The sequence below is a fragment of the Cryptomeria japonica genome, chromosome 5 (genome assembly GCF_030272615.1).
Source record: "Cryptomeria japonica chromosome 5, Sugi_1.0, whole genome shotgun sequence".
Taxonomy (NCBI): Eukaryota; Viridiplantae; Streptophyta; class Pinopsida; order Cupressales; family Cupressaceae; genus Cryptomeria; species Cryptomeria japonica.
In genome coordinates, this window is record NC_081409.1 from 665,168,621 (window position 1) to 665,188,433 (window position 19,813).

Genomic DNA, 19,813 nt, shown 5'->3' on the forward strand with positions numbered 1-19,813 from the left:
TGAGTGTACCAACTTTGATACAACAATTGAAGATCTTGCTATAGTCACTATGGATGATGATGATGAGATACTTACACATGATGCACCTAGTCGAAGTGGCATTGTTTTGGGTTCAAAGGATGTTGAAATTGAAGCAAGCGATGATGATCTTTATCTAGATCCTTTTGATGATCGACGAAGATAGAAGACAATTATTATTTTTGATTGTCAGATTTGTAATTGTAATGATTTTCATTTGAATTGTAGTCGGCATAAAATGACTATTGTTATCTTTGATAATATTAGTTATCTAGCGATGTATTAGTTGTCCAAATTAAGTTTGTTGTCACTCACGGGTAGTTAATGTGTTTGTTGATTAATGGTTGTGTTCCTCTTGGCAACCATTGGGTCCTTTAAATATGTTGTGTACTGCTAAGGAAGGTAGGGGGATAGAGTTGGATCAATTGTAAAGCTTGGCCGACCATCTCTGATCTTCTTCTCTGTAATAATTTCATGTGCGAATAAAGATATATTTTACTCTTGTATCTGGTATGCACTGTTATTTGTATTATTATTTCTTGTATTCAATTTATCAGATATAGAAGCAAACATTTGGCTCATTACTTTAAAAGAAATTGGGTCAGCTTTGCGTGATTCATGCCCTTAGATCCCAATAAAGGTGAGAAGATGCCATAGGGTGGCCAAGACCAAGTGATCAGGCGATCTTTAAGGATTGTAGAACAAATAGAACAAAGAAGAAGATTACAAGAAACATTTGAGGAAAATCCAATTAGACGATTAGATGGATTGTCCATATAGCAAATGTTGGTTGAAGAGTATGAAGAGGGAAATCTCGAACTCACAGACGTATTCCACCGACCATCCATCTCAGGAGAACTTAGAATTGGAGAATTTGAACTGCCAACCCTTGGACATAGGGAGCACAGGAGCGAGTCAAAGCCTAGAGTGTTGGGAAAGCACCAGAATGTAGCGGTTGGAACAGTCCGCCTAGGTCTGGCACACAAGGGAATAAGTAGGCGAGAAAGATGGTGACTCCTCTGACAAGTCCAAATGTGGATCGACAAAAACTGCCGAAGTATATGGGGGATGGGTTAGAGGATCCTACACGACACTATAAGACATGCGAAACCATTTAGTTGGCAAGCAATCAGTTAGATAAAGGCTAATGGTTGAGTTCATTTCTTGCAACGTTATGGGAATAGCCATCGACTGGTTCTCAAAACTAGAAGAGAAATGCACGGAATCATGGGATAGCTTGAAGAAGGCATTCCAAGAGGAATTTAAACTCCTTAGGGATACTAAAGAAATCGTTTCTGAAATCTACAATACCAAACAAGGGAAGCATGAGAACATATTGCTATACAATCATAGGCACAAGGAGCTGATGGGTAAGATGGAGAACCAGCTAGCCAACGGGTTGAAGAAGAGGTGGTTCATTGAGGGACTAATCCCCTCGCTATGTAAGAAGATGAAAGTAGTGTCTCCATCCTCGTATGCCGATGCTTACAACTGGACAATGGACATTGAGAGTGAAGACAAAACACCCTCTTGAGGGAAGAGGAAGATTGACGATGATGAGAGCACCTAAGGTAGTAGTGACAAAGAATCCGAAATGGTTCAAGCCCTAAGACGAGATATGATGAGAATGATGAAAGAATTGAAGACAAAGAAAGGAACCAATAAAAAAAATTAATGAACTATTGTAATATACATTCACTATGCAACTTTAAATTAACAACATTTCAACAATTTGAAAGCTTGCAATATCTAACATCTTTTATGAATGCAATATTGAAATTGAAAGCAAAACTTATTTTCTTTTGAAAGTAAAGAATTAAACTAGGAAAGATGTAATCTAATTGAATGAACATAACTCATCAATTCAACAATACAACATAAGAAAGGAGAGGTTCAGAGGTTATAGTTTTCTTGATACTCATATTGAACTTTAGATAATCTTTACATTGTTTGGGAGAGTGAAAGTATCATCAAGGCGCTTTTCCGCCCAACCACGAACTTATTACTACCTCGTGCCATTTCCAACTGGAAAGGCCCGACCCTTAGCAGGGAAATAAAAGAAGTTGGACTCATGCCATCTGAGACTAGTGTTTAACCTTACACAATCCCTAGTTGGTCACACACCATAGGCTACTCCTAACTAATATGACCTTTGACCAGGTTGTATATCTGGATTAATGAACCGAGTGATGCTTATAGTAAGTAGCATCACCTTGGCCAAAGGTTTTTAAAATATTTGCAATCATGCCAATTCATGAAGTCATTGTTCATTACCCTACTCGGCTTGACTAAATCCTTGAAGGTTTTATGAGACATCATGTCAGTCCCTATGCTAACTGCACATTGACTCTAAGAGGTTCACCGGTTGACATTCTTGTTTAAACGCAAGTTCCTCATATTGGTCAATAAAAACTCGAGGTGACATTTACTTTAATGGTATAATTCTTTTCATTGATAATTTCTTGATTTAATAAATACGAAGTTCATTCTTGAACCCTTGATCTAGCAACCTACCCTCTCATGAGAACATGAATGAATTCTTTGTTTAAAAGGTTGAAGAGTTCACTAATTCCCACTTTTAAAAGTCATATTTCATTTCAGATTTAACAGTTCAAAAACAATAGTTGAAGTAATTCATAATCTCCATAGCCTCATTGTTGTTTCCAAAGGAAAAATTGCCAATACTTGGCCATATTAAACTAGTATCTACTATTCAATTACTTAAGATTAAAACCCTCGTTGACTTTTGTTTACTATAAGTGCCTTAGTTCTCTAAGAACACTACGGGTTTTCTTAAGACTTACCGCAGATTAACCCTTTGGTCTATATTTTAAGGCTTCCACTAAGCCATATTTGTTCTCATTGCAGAAAGATTAATGTACACCTCCCAATACCACCATATGGATATAGGAGAGCATAGTTAACCCCTACTCAAGAGCTCTTATGAACTTTTCGAAAGACAAAACTGTGTTTGCCCAAAACAAACGAACTAGCTGATTTTACTGAAAAGAAAATGAACTTGCCATTCCATTTTTAAAACATACTTTCACTTGCAGCTAATGCCTATCAGCTAAATTATTATGGAGAGGAACGTATTTCATTTCTTTTTTTAATGATAATGCTTGTTAAATCCAAATATTCTCACAAGCTTAAGAAATGAATGCATGACCTGGATGTGAAGCAGGTTGAACAAAGTGCGAAGTCTCCTCTTCATGAAGAGCTATGACCAGTTCCTTTTTGAGCAGACTTTGAATATGGCAAGACTTGTGCAAAGTAATGACTACCGAAGCCACGATAAGCTTATAGTTATTGTGCAAACCAATACACAAATTCGTAATTCTTGAGAATGAATATTTCCCGTGTGTCAAAGAATATCTCTCTAATCACCGTATATAGATTACAGATCTCAAAGTCTTACTAAGAATTGATTAATTAAAACAGTTGGATGCATTTCGCTTAAGTTTCACACAAATTTGAGTTTCATTTCAGCATATCATACCCACCATGCTCCTCTCTCGGCCTCTCTTTTTGAAAAAGCAGTGTTCAACTTTTGCCTAGGCAATATTCAACTTTTGCCACCTAGCTCACCATATGAGCTCAATAACTTATATTAAGGTGAAGCTATGTTTTTGTATAAACTTGTTTGTGGAGCATAGCTCACGAATTAGTGGCATGCCTTACTAAGCCTTGCGATTGATGAGCAAGATAGATTAAAATAAGCTTTTACTTATACTTACATATGTATATAATATGTATCTATCTATATAGGTACGTATGTATGTGTATCATTTTGACTATGTATACACACACATATTTACCTATATATATATATATATAATATATATAGATATGTATACGTAAGTTAAAATAAAGGCCTTGATAATAGTTTGGTTGATAGAAATAAATACCATAATCCAAGACAAGGTTGGAAAAACCCTAATCACCTATATTGACCAAATAGGGTTACTTGGCTTACACTGGTTGATGGTAACAAGGTAACAAGGCTAACTCAACTCTACAAGTCTCAACTTACAAATAGGGTTCTAGATGGCATTAGGTCCTTTTGTTACCTTCCAACCTATTGATACTTTCCCTCCCTTCTAGGAGGACGATGATCTCCCTACACACACTAGGTCAAATTCATGTAGTTAGTCTGAAATCCTAACATATCTCTATCATTGCATTTGCTGATAAAAGAAGTAATCATCTCATATTGCATAATGTTTAAAACTAAATCATTAACATATGCTTTGCGAATCACCATTCCACAATACTAAGCAACAAGTATCAATGCATAAAATAACATCAAAATATGTAGGACACAAGTGGGATGTAACAACTATGGTATAATTAATGCAAAAGTGAGGGGCAAACGAAAGGTAATTGTCCTAGAATATGTTTTGTGAGATTTGCCAGGTGCTAGGTCATAATCAAGGAGTGCCCATACAATTTTAAGATGAGACATACATAAGTAATTTTCACATAGGAAGAGTCCACTTCGTCGAAACCACAAAATGCATCGCTAGGCTGTTATCAAAACCAACGAGGGTGAAATCAAATACAGTACACCTCCAGAGGATGTCCTATCATATGGTGCCGGCAATGTAGTGAATGGGGACACTTTGCAAGAGACTGTCAGAATAAGAAAGACAACATACAATTATTGTGCAAATGGTGTGGATTGAAGAATCATGAAGACATTGATTGCCCAAAGAAAAAGGGTATTAATATGGTAGACATGGCAAAACAAGATGAGGTAGTTCTAGCAATCACAAGAGATCAAACAAAGAAGGTGGTGTACTCGGACCTTTGTACGAAGAAGGAATGAATCTAAGAAGCTAGAGTAGAAAGTGTTGGCAAAGGAACAAATAACTTCCAATGGAATTGCCCTTAAAAACATAATGTAATTTGTCTTTTTTCTGTTTTTGTTGCTTGTGTAAAGCGGAAAAATCGAACCCTAGTCGTTCTCCCCTCCCCGATCTCCAAGGAGAGAGAAGGGAGAGTCACTAGGGTTGATGGTTTTCACTTAAGAGAGACTTTACATTCAAAAGAGGGGTTGAAACCCACAAGATCCAATCCCACGCAATGCAAGATTGGATTCTAAATGAGTTTCAAGGGTTAAGACATCAAGGATACCCTCTTTTGTAAAGAATGTAGATAGAAAGATTGAACTAGGAATGCATGTAGAAGCAAGAAAGATTCGCTTATAAACAGAGATAGGGATATGGGATGAAGCTGCGGACCTGGAATTAGCAGTAAAATGTCGAGACGGTGCTGTTCTGCAAATTTGAGCGAAAGTTGACGGGACGATGGCGCCCGGCGTGCACACGGTCCTCTGAAAAATCCGCGAAACGAAGGTGGATCTGTTCGTCTCTGCACAAGGATTCCAGATCTTCAATTACAGCCGCGTACCTGCAACTTACACACAGAAAAGAGAGGACGATTGGGGGGTTAGGGATGAGGGGTTTGCCTTTAGGTCAAACCCCGGTTTTGGAATTAACCAAGAAATGAGAATGCTGTAAATGTAAATGTTTGTAATGTAAACAAGTACTGATACCTTGTTGTAAGAATGTTTGTATTCTTACATGCGAAGGTGTAATGTATGTAGTATGTTGTATGTTGTATGTGATCTCCTCTTCAATGGTTGAATCCTTGTCTTGAATGCAACACTTAGCCTTGAATGGAGACTTAGAATGCTCAATTGCTTGAAGGAATGCTTGAATGCTTGAATGTTTGAATGTTTGCCTAGCGCTTTCGCCTCTTGTACACATATGTCCTTTTCCTTTTTCGACCTTCTCAAATGGGAGAGGAAATGTAGTTTATATACTTGTCAATTAGGGTTGATAGACTGATTTTTCCGACCTTGGGCTGACCAGGAAATATTATTTTCCAATTTGCAAACTTAAAGACCCGAAGCCCCATAAGAGACCGGGCCCAAAATAGGGCCAGGGACCAAGGCGCTGGGCGCCATGGTCCCACCTCCAGGGACAGCAGGGTGCAAGGAGGATCAGGCCAGGGTGCAGAAAAATGCAGTTTTTGGTGTCATAAGCAAGTTTCGGGGTCTCCATTCAGGTTCAGTGTTGCATCGCCATCGTGAAGACCCAAATGCAGTCGAAATTGCAAGTGTCGCAATTTTAGGACGCTACAGCTTGTTGCTGGTAGAGTTGGACTTTTGTGTTGGCTTTTGCCCAGCACTTTGCTGGTTTTTTTGTTGTCTGTCCCATTTAGTTTCCTAATGCTTTTATCTTTTATGATTCCTTTGTAAAGGGTTTCGGGGTCCCTTCAAAACCTGGTTTTCCCGTAATCAAAAACTTCCAATGGAATTGCAACTACATCAATGTGGGAGTCAGAGAAGAATATAGATTGGCAGGTGCTATAGACTACCATATCCATCAAGGTGACAAACCTTCTTCAAACTATGCCACAACTAAGAATGGCAATTACCAACATGGTCAATGACAACATAGTTAGCCAAAAACAATGTAAACTACAAGAGGATCAGTCAAGGAAACCACCATGTGAAGGGAACGAGGCCAGTGATCCAATCTTGCTGACGGTGAGCATCGAGAGGAAGCCGACGGCCGTTGAGATGGAAATAACGGGGACGAAGTTGACAAACACCATCGCTGATGGAGGTTCGAGAGTAAACATACTACCAAAAGATACTTGGAAATGCATTGGAAGACCAATGCTCTAGCCGTCGAACTTCCACTTGGTAGGTGCCGAACAAAACGACATCAAGCCATTGGGAACATGAAATATGCCCTGTACTGAAATGACTGAAAACAAGGAGTATTTGACTGTCCGAACTGCATGTTATGCTGTTTTAAGATTTGCGTGTTATGCTGACAGAGTGTCTCAGAATTTTTCAATCTGATATGGTCATTCCACATGTATATTTCATGAATTAACCACTACAAATGACTTATGTTGATTGGAAGTTATACTAGGGATGCATATACGACTTGTCTTATGATGTTTTATATAAGACTAGGCCCAAAATTATGAACTTATAGCTAGCTGACATTAATGCAAACAGTTGCCATAGAACCTCAGAAAATCATGTTTGAAGATACAATCAATACTCCTTCCTTCTTATTTCATATGAGGACCAAATGAGACATTACAATGATAGTGCTATAATCAAACACATTGACTGTTAACATTGACCACTTTCAGACTTTCTGAAGACAAATGACAGCTACTAACTCATACATTCAGACTGAGATTGCAATAAACTATTATGGGCAAATGAACCTGGAGTATGGTGCCTTGAAGATGCAAGCAATATCACGGACTAGGGAGTCCCACATGAGTGAATTCGCCTTCCTTGACAAATTGCCCCTGCTGCTGCTAATGGAGGTCTGATAAAATAATGACTGACAGCTGCAAGTCCCCCATTCTTCTTCTAAAATGATCGCCCTTTCTCCTCAAGTATAGCGCTGTCCTTATTGACGAGTTTTGATGCCGTGTAGAAGAGCTATGAACAAAATCGAAGGATGGGGTCTGACGGGTACGATTTTGATTCAAACTGATATAACACTGATTGTCCACAATATCTCCCCCAAATTGTCCCAAGTGGAATCGCCTTACTCCAAAAAATATCGCCGGCCTCAAATATGGGATTTGATGCTACAATGATGAAGAATGAATGAAATCATGGGTTTGGGGTTAGGAGCTCAATTTTGTTTCAGACCTTAGATATGATCAGAAAACTCACAATTCACCCCCAATGCTCCTCCAATAAGATCAGCTACCCTTTCCAATCAAAATCGATATGCAATGGACACTCAATCTGACAATTTGAAAATTCAATGAACTCATCCACCATGGAATATAGCAAACTCAATAGGAACACCTTGGAAGACTGATTTGTCTCCCACCCTCAACAGCAACCCCTCAGAAGATCTCTCACCTCCTCAGTTATGCTAACCATCGGGAGTTTTCGTTCCCAAATGATTGTCTGCAGAAACCCTTGGCTCCACAAGTCTACACAAGAAGAGATATTCACAACAATTGATGATCAACAATGAACCAACTTCCTCTATTTATTCTTTTTCATTTCCAATCATGTGATTCCTTCTAGAAGATTCTCTTCTTATCTTGTTGGTACACTTTATTAATTTTATTACACATTAATCTAATTGCACTTTTAAAATATTATTATATTATAATTAAAGTGCACACGTCTCACAATATGTGTTATCTCCTTATTTTGCCATAAAATCAAGTAGTCATGAAATGTGAAGCCATAAATCACTACAAATCGACCCCCTAATCAATCCTCTTGGCCTACGAGGGTCAAGTGATAGGCCAATCCCATGAATATCTGCGGACTAATGAGAATGGGACATTACAAAACATTGATGGCACAAAAAGTCATGATTGGGACACAACAATTTTTCTTGGATTTCCTAGTCATTCCATTGTAGAAGAAGGCATACGACACACTCCTTGGGAGGGAGTGGTTGATTATTGCCAAGGCGAATCATAATTGGAAGCAGAACACACTCTCAATTGAGAGTGATGGGAGGGAGTATGTCATCGACCTGAGGAACCAAGTGATGAGTAAAAAATTGACATCCTCTGAATCAGAGTTTGAGGATGGAGAGTCGGGTATGGACGAAGGAAGGAAAACAATGGAACCTAATGATGAAGGGGTGCTCGAGTTGGAAGACTACTTTGAAGATGAGACAAGTTCCTTAAATGGACTATTCCACTAGCAAATGAAGGACTACGAGGTATATTTGTCGTGTAATTTTCTTGAAGCTACAACTATTGATAAAGAGAAACTAATGAATGTGTGTAAAGTAATGGACAACAGTGCAGAGATGGAAAATGGAAGGAAAAAGAAAATGGAATCAAAGAAATTTAAAAAATTAAGAAGGCAAAATAGGGAGTTGGCCAATGAGAAAAAAATTAAAAATGGATGTATTAAACTGGTACAACACCCAACATATTGGGTTCTTGTATCCGTGCCCGTACCAATATCGGCAATTTAGATCCTAACCTTTTCCTAGCAAAGGATCTGAATTTAATACTGAAGTTGGTCAAAACATGGGTGAAAGGTAGATTTTAAGCCTACATGATTAGTAGACCCAATATTGAAAAGGTTAAAGGTACAAATTAACAAAATCTTGAATTGGTTACCAACAAACCAGAAATCCATTGTTTAGAACTCGAAAAACTTTTAAATCCTAGAAATTCTTTGGAATTGCTGGTCAGAAATGTTTAAGGCATTTTTTGATGATTTTCAGGGGTTTCTAGAAGCTTTAACTTGTATTTTATTTTAAAATTTAAAATATCATTTCTAGGAGTATCCATAATACATGTCCATTCAATTTTCAATACCATTTCTTTTACTTATTCCCTACTTACTGTCATTTTCTTGATACGCCAATCGCTTATGAAACTTGTGTTTTAACATTCAAAGTAATCATTTCTGGTTCTTGATACAAGATGTGCATAATAGTCTTGTCAACATATCTCTCAATATCATTTATCATTAATTTCTATATTCTGACGTAAGGGTGTTGTATCCTCTTGAGCAGAGTGATATATCTTTCTTAAGAACATTAACAGTCTTTTTCCACAACCTTTTGGACATCGGAACCTCATATTGAGTTATTTTGGAGGAGGCTAAGTCACTTTTTTATTGAGTTCTTGTATCCGTGCCCGTACCAATATCGGCAACTTAGATCCTAACCTTTTCCTAGCAAAGGATCTTAATTTAATACTGAAGTTAGTCAGAATATGGGTGAAAGGTAGATTATAAGCCTACATGATTAGTAGACCCAATATTGAAAAGGTTAAAGGTACAAATTAACAAAATCTTGAATTGGTTACCAACAAACCAGAAACCCATTGTTTAGAACTTGAAAAACTTTTAAATCCTAGAAATTCTTGGGAATGGCTGGTCAGAAATGTTTAAGGCAGTTTTTGATCAATTTTCAGGGGTTTCTAGAAGCTTTAACTTGTCTTTTATTTTAAAATTTAAAATTTTATTTCTAGGAGTATCCATAATACACGTCCATTCAATTTTCAATACCATTTCTTTTACTTATTCCCTACTTACTGCCATTTTCTTGATACACCAATCGCTTATGAAACTTGTGTTTTAACATTCAAAGTAATTATTTCTGGTTCTTGATACAAGATGTGCATAATAGTCTTGTCAACATATCTCTCAATATCATTTATCATTAATTTCTATACTCTGATGTAAGGGTGTTGTATCCTCTTGAGCAGAGATATATATTTTTTAAGAACATTAACAGTCTTGTTCCACAACCTTTTGGACATCAGAACCTCATATTGAGTTATTTTGGAGGAGGCTAAGTCACTTTTTTATGGCTTATTTAGCCTTCTTCAGTGGAAGAGAATAAATATTTGAAGTTGTATAGGATAATGACATACTCAAAGGACTCTTTTAATACGATGATCTTCCATTTGTTTGATGCATATTTGAGATGTCTATCAATAAATTTCTAAATAGGAGGTTTAGTGCCTGGAGAAATGCTTATGATGTTTGCGATTTAGTCTTATAATATATACATTCAAATTGGAATGACTATATTATGTATGAGTTGTACTGATCCCATGCTTTATACTCACATGGTAGTGTAACTGACATTATTAAACTCCAAAAAGAGGTGAATTGGTGATTACAGTTTATGAGATTATTATATTATTATAACTTGTCATGGCATTTTGGCCTAGAAGAGTCAAGAGTGTCAAGTTCCTCAATATCAACTATTACATGTAAACTATAAGAAGCATAAGAGACACCGTTGTAATTTATGTTCTACCTTTGGATGTCAATAATGAAAATGCTTTAAAAAATGGTGAATTAAATGTACATAATTCTATTCTTATCTGAAGTTCAATCCTAATGGCATGATTAACCTCTTTTTGAAACTTAATATATTCAATGTTGTAAATATTCAAGAAATAAAAAAGCTAAATCATTTATCTATTTTACCACACAAAGATTAAATCATTTTACTTTGACTAACATTACAATTTTTTGATAGTTACCTAGTGTTACCTTATCATCTTATTCTATCCCTTCATCTTTTCTGCAGGAAATTCGCAAGTCAGTTTATAACTGGATACTTACCTAGTGTCATTCAACAATTATTTATGTACACCATTCCACCCATAATGATGTTTTTCTCAGCAATTCAAGGGTGTGTTTCTTACAGTGGAAAGAAAAAGAGTGCATGTGCCAAGATGATCTACTTCTCAGTTTGGAATTTGTTCTTTGTAAATGTTCTTTCAGGATCTGTCATTGGTCAGATCAATACCATTATTTCCAACCCAAAAGAATTACCCAATCGACTTGCAAAACAAGTTCCTATCCAGGTAAGAAACTCCAATAGCTTTACATATTCTTTAGTAAATTGGCCGCATGTGATACTTAGAAGAGGTTGAACTAACTTTTTATATAAGAATTTGTTTACAGTACAAGAAATGAAGCAGTGGATTGAGGATTGGTGTTAAACATAATGTTAATGATGTCATCTAACAATAAACAGAATATTAGTGATTCCTTATTGATTAAGAAAAATCAAATAAAAAAGTAGCAAAATAAATAACAATAAGTAGAATAAACTATATTGAAATTATTACATTTAAGTTGTTTTTCTTTTAATTATTTTATAATTGTTTGCAACTTTGCATGTCTTAATACTTGGTTTTATTATTATAGATAAATTAAAAATCACTTTAAATAAAAGTTAAAGTAGATAATTTATAAAATAAAGGGAAAAATTGTTCTTGAATAAGTCTTAACCTAAATAGGGTCTCTTTCTTTTCTTATCTATGTACTTACCTATTTATGTGTTCATGAATCAATTTAGTAGTATAGATTGATATAAAAAATAACATTAAAATAGTTTTTCAAGTAAAAGTAAAACTAAAAGTAAATAATTTGTTTTCATAGACTTTCTTGAAAATTTGGGCATGTTTTCTATGATTTATTGCATTAGTATTGAAAAATTAAGTAGTTCTTCAATTCAAATAAAGTAATTTTTATCCAAAATAAATATATTTTAAAGTTAAAATAATCAATGTCTATGTGCCTTTTCTTATCTATTGCTTATTTTTGTGTCCATGTGTGTGTAGCAGTTTATATAGATATGAAAAATGATATTCATGTAATATTGTGAAGGAAAATTCTTTCTTTATAAGGACCTTGAGACCAATATCTCTAATGTATTTTCGATATATTTATTTAATAAATTATCTATAATATATACTAGTTTGTTATAGTTGTCTCATCAATTTTAGATTGCATACATGGAATACAAAAGGTGGTAGAGGAGAATATTTTAAATTATTTTTATCAGGATATATAAATGAGAGACCATGCACATGAAAAAGACATAACTTTGGCCTTAGAGATGATACACCATGAGTGCATGAGTCAGTTCTCTGGGTAGGCAACACTTGGAATTTTCCAAATTGAGAAGTGTTTCTTTGTTGTTTCATTTGTAAAATTTTGCCAATTAATGGTTAGAATCACGAACTTGTCCAAATGAATTGGGACTATAATTTTGTCAAGAGGGAGATTATATTCTTGTTGAGAGCGTCATATGATCTTACCTGTAACAGAGGTAGAAGTCCAGTTACCAATCAAAGCTGCAAGGACCATTGCAGCATTGAATGACAGAGAGAGTCATTTGGGATTTAAAACATATAAAAAGTTCACGTCTCCTATCTGTTGCATTTTTGCACTTCATTTGATATTTTTATGTGCAATGTCACACTCTCCTATAATTTGCATTTGATGAGACATTATTTCATGTTAGCAAGTATTGGAATCAATTCAAATCATCTTTGAAACACAGATATATGGAGTCAATAATACATATGGAATTTTCTAATTTACTGTATCTTCTGATGCAGGCAACTTTCTTTACCACTTATATTTTGACATCTGGATATGCAAGTTTATCATCAGAACTTTTACAACTATTTTCATTGATATCAAATGTTTGTACACTATGTACCTCTAAGAGTACCAGAGTTGCGCAGTCTGTACCATCATTTCCTTACCATCAAGAAATTCCTAAAGTTCTACTTTTTGGGCTTCTTGGATTTACTTGTTCTGTGTTGGCGCCTTTAATTCTTCCCATTCTTCTTTTGTACTTTTCACTTGGATTCATCATTTACCGTAATCAGGTAAGTTCCATAGATTTGGATTCCTTTAATAGATTATTTAGCATTTATTGAAGATGCAGAAATAAAGAAAAATCAGTAAATTTAGTTTGAATAAAATTAAAAAGTCTCCTGACATAACAATCTTGCCACCTTTGTCATTGATTATAAGTTTTATTGCTGGCAGAAACATAATGGTATCTTTATGCTGCATCTATACTTTCCTTAATGAATCATATATCTGGTTTATCATGCTTGAATGACTGGCATGAGTCTCCATTATGTTGAATTGGCTCTTTTCAGTTCCAATATAAATTCATGGAATTATGCCTTTGTCTGAGGTAGTTGTATATGAACACTCTGGTTGTACTTTTAGTATATATTGATAATGTGCTTGTTTATTTTTTGAATCTTTTTTGTAGACATCACTTTTTGAGCGTAGTATCGAGTATCTTAAATAAGCCCATTATTTTGGCTAATGTTTAAATCTCGAGGTAAAGACATAGTTCTTAGAGGCATTTTTGATGGGTCATTCCAAGTAATCACAAGAAAGAGTATGAAAAGACCTTCCACAAGGGACAAGTTGCATGGGAAGCTAGATGCTTTGTGATGAATGGTATGCACACCACTTCATCTTCTAGTAAGCACTATGGTTATCTTTTTGATATTCAAACCATTTTTGGTAAGTATAGTGTGGTGTTTAGTGATATCCCTTTAGTTTTTCGTTTGGGTAGGGGATTCAACATAATGAAGTTTGAACCAGCCTCTAAGCCTATTATGATCAACCCTTACAACCACTCAGAGATGAAAAGAAGAAATAGAGAAGGCAACCAAAGAATTATTGCTGATGGGGGATATAAGATCCAATTCTAGTTCATTTGCATCATCTATGGTTATTGTGAAGAAGGATAGTGCAATGAAGGTGTACATAGAGTTCAAAGGCTTTAACAAGAATACAATCAAGAATAGGCATCCTATTCTAAGTATTAATGAGCTTATTAGTGAGTGCATGAGAGTGACATCACTCCCAATTTGTCCCTTAGGTACTCAAATGTTTCTTTTGGAAGAGGCTTTTCTGTGGAGTGCATAATTGGATTCTTTGATATGTTGATGGCACTCATATTATCACAGAGTATGGGGATGGGATTTTAATACACAACCTTAACATCTTTCAATGTCTATTTCATTCATAGAACCTATGTACAACAAGTTGCTGCCACAATATATTTTTCCTTTGTTGTGGAAAGTAAAACTAATGCTTGTTTCTTGCTTAACCAAGATACAAGACAATGCCAAGAAAGAATGCTTCTCCACTAGTGCTCTCCTTGTCATCAACACTTCCTGCCCAATCTGCATGCATGTATGCTGTGAGGGTGAAATCTTCACCTGTTAGATACCACAATTTAAAATCCATAGTTACCTTGAAATATTTCAATATTCTTTTGGCTGCATTTACATGGGTTTCCTTCGGAGCTGCCTGAAAATGTGCCACTAAGCCAACTACTTACATAATATCAGGCCTTGTAGTTGTGAAGTATGGCAAACTTCCAATCATAGATTTATACATAGTATGATTTTCTATGGGACATTCATCATCCTTGCTCATTTTGCATCCATTAATCATAGGAGTATTTACTAGATTACAATCTTCCTTCTTGAACTTCTTCAACATTTCCTTGACATATTTGGTTTTTGATATAAAGATTTCTTTATCAGATTGGAAAATTTTCAAACCAAGGAAGAAAGATAGTTCACCTAGCATCAACATCTCAACTTCCTTATGCATGTTGGAGGCGAAGTCTTGGCACATCTTATCATTGTTACCACCAAAATGATGTCATCGACATATACCACAGCGATCATCAACTTATCTCCATTCTTGATATATAGGTTGCTATCTGCAATTCCTCTTTTTGAAGCCTTTCTCTTGAAGATACTTCTCTAACCTTGAGTACCAAGCCTTGCTCTTCATTCTTTTATAGAATGAATCCTTTAGGCTGTTCAATATAAAATTCCTCTTCCAGATTTCCATTTAGAAAAGTTGATTTGATGTCCATTTGATAAACTTTGAAATTCTTGATCTTCGTAAGCTTCTTTCATTTCCATAGCTGTGAAGAGAATTTCAACTATATCACTTTCATAAAGGCTTTGATGACTTTCTTCAGATTAACTATTACTCTCTCGAGCATATAGGCTTTTCTTGTGTCTTCAAAAATTATTGTTCTTCTCAGATTTCCTTAAGAGTGTACTTATTGCTATAATGATTTTTCTTGTCTTTTCCCTTGTCGTAATATAGTTCTTTTTCTTCACTACTTTCACTTGCAAACTGTGGACATTTGGCAGCAAATGACCTATGTTACCACAATTAAAACATTTTGAGAGTATACTTACCTTTGTGTTTGGTGGATCCTTTCTTGAATCTTATTGCAAGATATGCTTCCTCTTCTTCACTTGAACGTTCACTTGAACCTTTGTTCTTTGTTCTTCTATATACTTTCAAGGCTGCTTCCCTTTTTGATGGTCTGTCTTCAATCCTCATTTCAATTGCAGTGAGGATCCCATGCAACTCGTGCTTTATCATAAATCTGCTCTTAAATATCTGATCTCTGCTTATAAATATGCTCTTAATCATTGGAAAGATATATAATGAATTGATGTATGAATGACACTCAAGAAACTTCCTTATATACCCCTCAAACATGCCTCTTCATCCCAACCGTTATGACCTTCCAAGAGGTCGGCCAGCAGCAAGTAATAATTATTTATTTTAATTTATCTTCCCCAAAAATGGGCGCCACAATTCATAAGGTCGGCCCTAGCAGCATTTTGTATATTTTTCTGCTTTGCATCAAAAGTGAGCACTAGCTTCTAGTGGAGTCGGCCCACATAAGAGGCTCTCCAAAAATAATTTGATTTGCAATTTATTAAATTTCTCCAAGGTCGACCCCTATTTATGTCTGCATTTAGGTCGGCCCTTATTTTTGTCTACATTTTTTAAATGCTCATTATTAATTGCTGCTCTGCTTCTCTTTGTTAATTTCTGCTCTTCCGCTCTTGATAAATTCACCATTCGTTGATTCTTCTTGCCACAATAACATCTCTGCTCCTAATATTCTTTAATTGCTGCTTCTAATGATCACCTTAATCGTTGTCCTTTGACATCAATGACAATATTCCAACATTTCCGACAAACAAGGACCTATTCCTATAAAGGATGAAGCACCGAGGCTATACAAATTCATGCATTTTCAGTTCCTGCATTGTTAAATGTACGAATTGTGGATGCTACATGTAAATGTGTGCTCTATATTTTGGGTTGTTAGATATATGCAATGCATGTTCTACAAACATCATTCTCCTTATTTATCTTTCTTTTTTTTTAATGAACCTAGTGCCCAAACTATCAACTGAAAGGTTTTGTTGGATTCTTTTTGAAAAATCTTCTTTTTATACATAGGTTGTAAATGCCTGTAAGCTTTCATTCTTACGTAATTTTCTAGCAAAGTGATGAGATTATAGAAAACACAATGCTTTTATGACTGAGATTGCTCCATGAATTATACAGGTGCTGAATGTATACTGTTACAAATACGATACGGGAGGACAGTATTGGCCAGTTGTGCATAATGGCACAATATTCTCTTTGATCTTGACACAAGTAATTGCACTGGGAGTGTTCGGGGTAAAGAAATTTCCATTAGCTTCAGGGTTGATGGTCCCACTAATTGTGTTTAGTCTTCTTTTTAATGAATACTGCAGGCAACGTTTCTATCACATTTTTGAAAATTACTCTGCAGAGGTATCTCCTACATTCCAGACCATCTGTGCATGCATGATTTTGTAATAAATGAGACCTTTTTCAACGGACAACTCTATAACTTGTGATTCATGGCTTTACTGTTTTCTCTTTAAATACTTGTGTAACAATTTTGTTTCTTCCAAACTGTTGAAGTAACTCAAGGTTTCTGCGTTCAAATCCACATTCATAATTAGCAGCCATAGCTTCCTTATATGCCCATTAGCTGAAATATATTGCATTCAGGGGATTAAGAGTGATAAGTAAGAAGATTCATGATTAGATGTTTACTTCATTATGAATATGCCTTATCTATGCTGACTTGTATCTGACATGAACACTTTGGCAGATTCTAATAGACAAGGACAGAGAAGATGACCAAAGCGGCCAACTCGATAACTTCCTTGAGACCTTAGATTCTAAATATTTGCATCCAACTTTACAACCAGTGGAATTATCTGACTCTGAGAATAACAAAGAAGTTAATGCGATTTCTGAGGGAAATTTAAGAACCAGCATGATTAACTATCCACTCTTTAGAATATTTCACTTATCACGGCTTAAAGAGATTTACTTGTGGTTGTCAATGACTTTGTCATATCAAGAGAGGCGAGTATCAAAATAAACAAAATTGAATTGTGTTGCAGGATCTGCTTATACATAAGAAGAGGCCTATCCTGCCGTTAGGTATTTTGAATTTCCTGCACTTTCTCCCAGTTTGTGCTGCTCTACCTTACAAAGTTACAAAAGCAATTGAATGATTGGAGTGCATTTAGGCAGACAAAAGGAACTTGTAAATACTGGCTGCAATTTTATTATTTTTTTATAAGTTGCATTCCAATTTTTGTATCTATATCATTCAGTTTGTACAGACCATTTCAATTCTATGTAATACATTCATTGTGTAAAATATATTTATGTATAGCCATTCTCCATTATAATCAGTCTGTCTCAATAGGTAGTTTGTTGTTGATGACTTCCATGTTTTAAAAGACTGAACGCTTAGTTGTGCAGTTGGGTTGGTCCTGTTGTTTAAATAGAGAATTATGAGATGAATATTTATGTTTTCAATATTTAAAGTGTTTGTTTTGACAGTTTAGTGTCGATGTACCATGCTTGGTACAAATGAAGATTAAAGTCATCATTGATGTTGGACATATTTCATAGAGAAATGATAAAATGATAGTTGCTTGTTATAAATCTTCTCATATTGGGGAATGACTCTAACGATAAAGTCAAATCCATATTGTATTATTCAATATCAGCTTTACAATTTGCTGAATCAATATGTGGGTGACCTAATGAAACAATTGAGTATCTACAGATATTTTCGTGATAGCTTCAATGCAATATGTTTTTGGGATATTGTTGTCGTTTCTACTAAAATTAGTTCTTATCAGAGGCAAGGAAACATAATAATTGGGTTGAATTATTCCCTTTGAACCTTCAAGCAAACTTTTAGGGAATCAATTAACTTTTTTAATTTGTAACTATGTCAGAATTTTGTATTCACATCTCAGCTAAAGATAAAAGAAAAATTGCTTAATATGCAAAAATCTAGGTTTCCCATTGTTTAGTAGACTCAATAATAATACTATAGTTTTAAAATTACCTGATTTCTACTGCCACCATTACTTGAATTTGGAGGTATATATATATATATATATATATAGGGCAAATATACCCAAAAGAAGTGATGATAGTGTGATCAATTTTCCCTTTAATGTATCAATCTGGGTGGAATAAGTCGTTCCAGACTTAGCCTAATTGGAGGTGCACCATGAAAGATTTTAGTAACTAAAAAATTGAAATACATGTGAAGGAAAATTCAACAATTTTCTTTTTAGCAAATTGATAGTCAACCAAATATACGTCACTTATTTTGTTTCTAAGAAGCAAAATTAAGAATAGAAATCAATCTATTGGAAATTTAATGGAAGTGTAGGATGCATGAAAGTTTTCTAATTGGTAAAGGTGAAATGTTGTATCTAATGAGGAAAAGTCTCCCAAGTGGGTCAAAGTTAACAAAGCTTCAATTCTCCACAAATCTAGTAATAGTATAAAATTATTTTCAAATTTGATTTAGATAACGCGATAAACAATTATATATTTGAAAAAGAATTTGGAAGCATGTACAAATTAAAATCAACAAACACAAATAAATATGTAGCATTGCTTGTAAACAAAGAAATCCTTTTGAGAAGAGACTTTAAAATCAAAGTGATGAAAGATCTATATTAATTGAATTGAATTGTAATATCAATACAATTAACTTTCTCCCTTAAAGTTTATAAAATTCTAGCTTTGTGGTAGTCGTTGGAATTAAAGTGTCTCAACCTTTGCAAGTTCATTGGTATTTGAATTTATTTATTGAATATTTAGTTTTAATTTACTAGCTTACTTGACAATTTTGTTTGCACGTGCTATTTCATCATCTTGTGGGAGTTGACATATTATTTTCCTATTAGGAAAGCGACATGGAGTATTTTGTCCTCACATAGAAGTAGGCATCCCACTTAGAGGATCTTGGACTTTTATGAGGTAGGTGACAAGTATCATGTAATGACAAATTTATAATACAATATATGATAGCTATTATGGCATACCTACCTATGACGGTTTATGACAGATTCTATAACAAAATGGACAAATGCTAGGAGACGCCTTTATATGGAAAAGATGGGGTTTCAAGTTGGGTAATGATAGGTTCGTAAGAAAATTAGTTATGAATAGTTAGTTATGATGGATTCTCTTACAATTGTAAGTATTGTCAATCATGATTATTTTTATGACAAGTATATGATTAGTAAGAGTATTTGTCATACTTAAATATAGTAA

At 34.8% G+C, this 19,813-nt stretch overlaps 1 protein-coding gene across 3 annotated transcripts in view; it reads left to right on the forward strand.

Moving 5' to 3' along the window:
• The window catches only part of LOC131074988 (CSC1-like protein RXW8), a 165,110-nt gene extending 147,191 nt beyond the window's left edge, over positions 1-17,919 (forward strand). For 2 of the 3 annotated variants that reach the window (XM_058011741.2, XM_058011742.2), the window contains exons 8-11: positions 11,103-11,382; positions 12,928-13,203; positions 16,745-16,978; positions 17,325-17,919. In XM_058011741.2, coding sequence (XP_057867724.2) covers positions 11,103-11,382; positions 12,928-13,203; positions 16,745-16,978; positions 17,325-17,600 — 1,066 coding nt within the window. In that variant the 3' untranslated portion in view covers positions 17,601-17,919. The remainder of the gene's footprint in view (positions 1-11,102; positions 11,383-12,927; positions 13,204-16,744; positions 16,979-17,324) is intronic. The other variant, XM_058011743.2, reaches the window with a different exon arrangement.
• Positions 17,920-19,813: the final 1,894 nt, after the last annotated feature.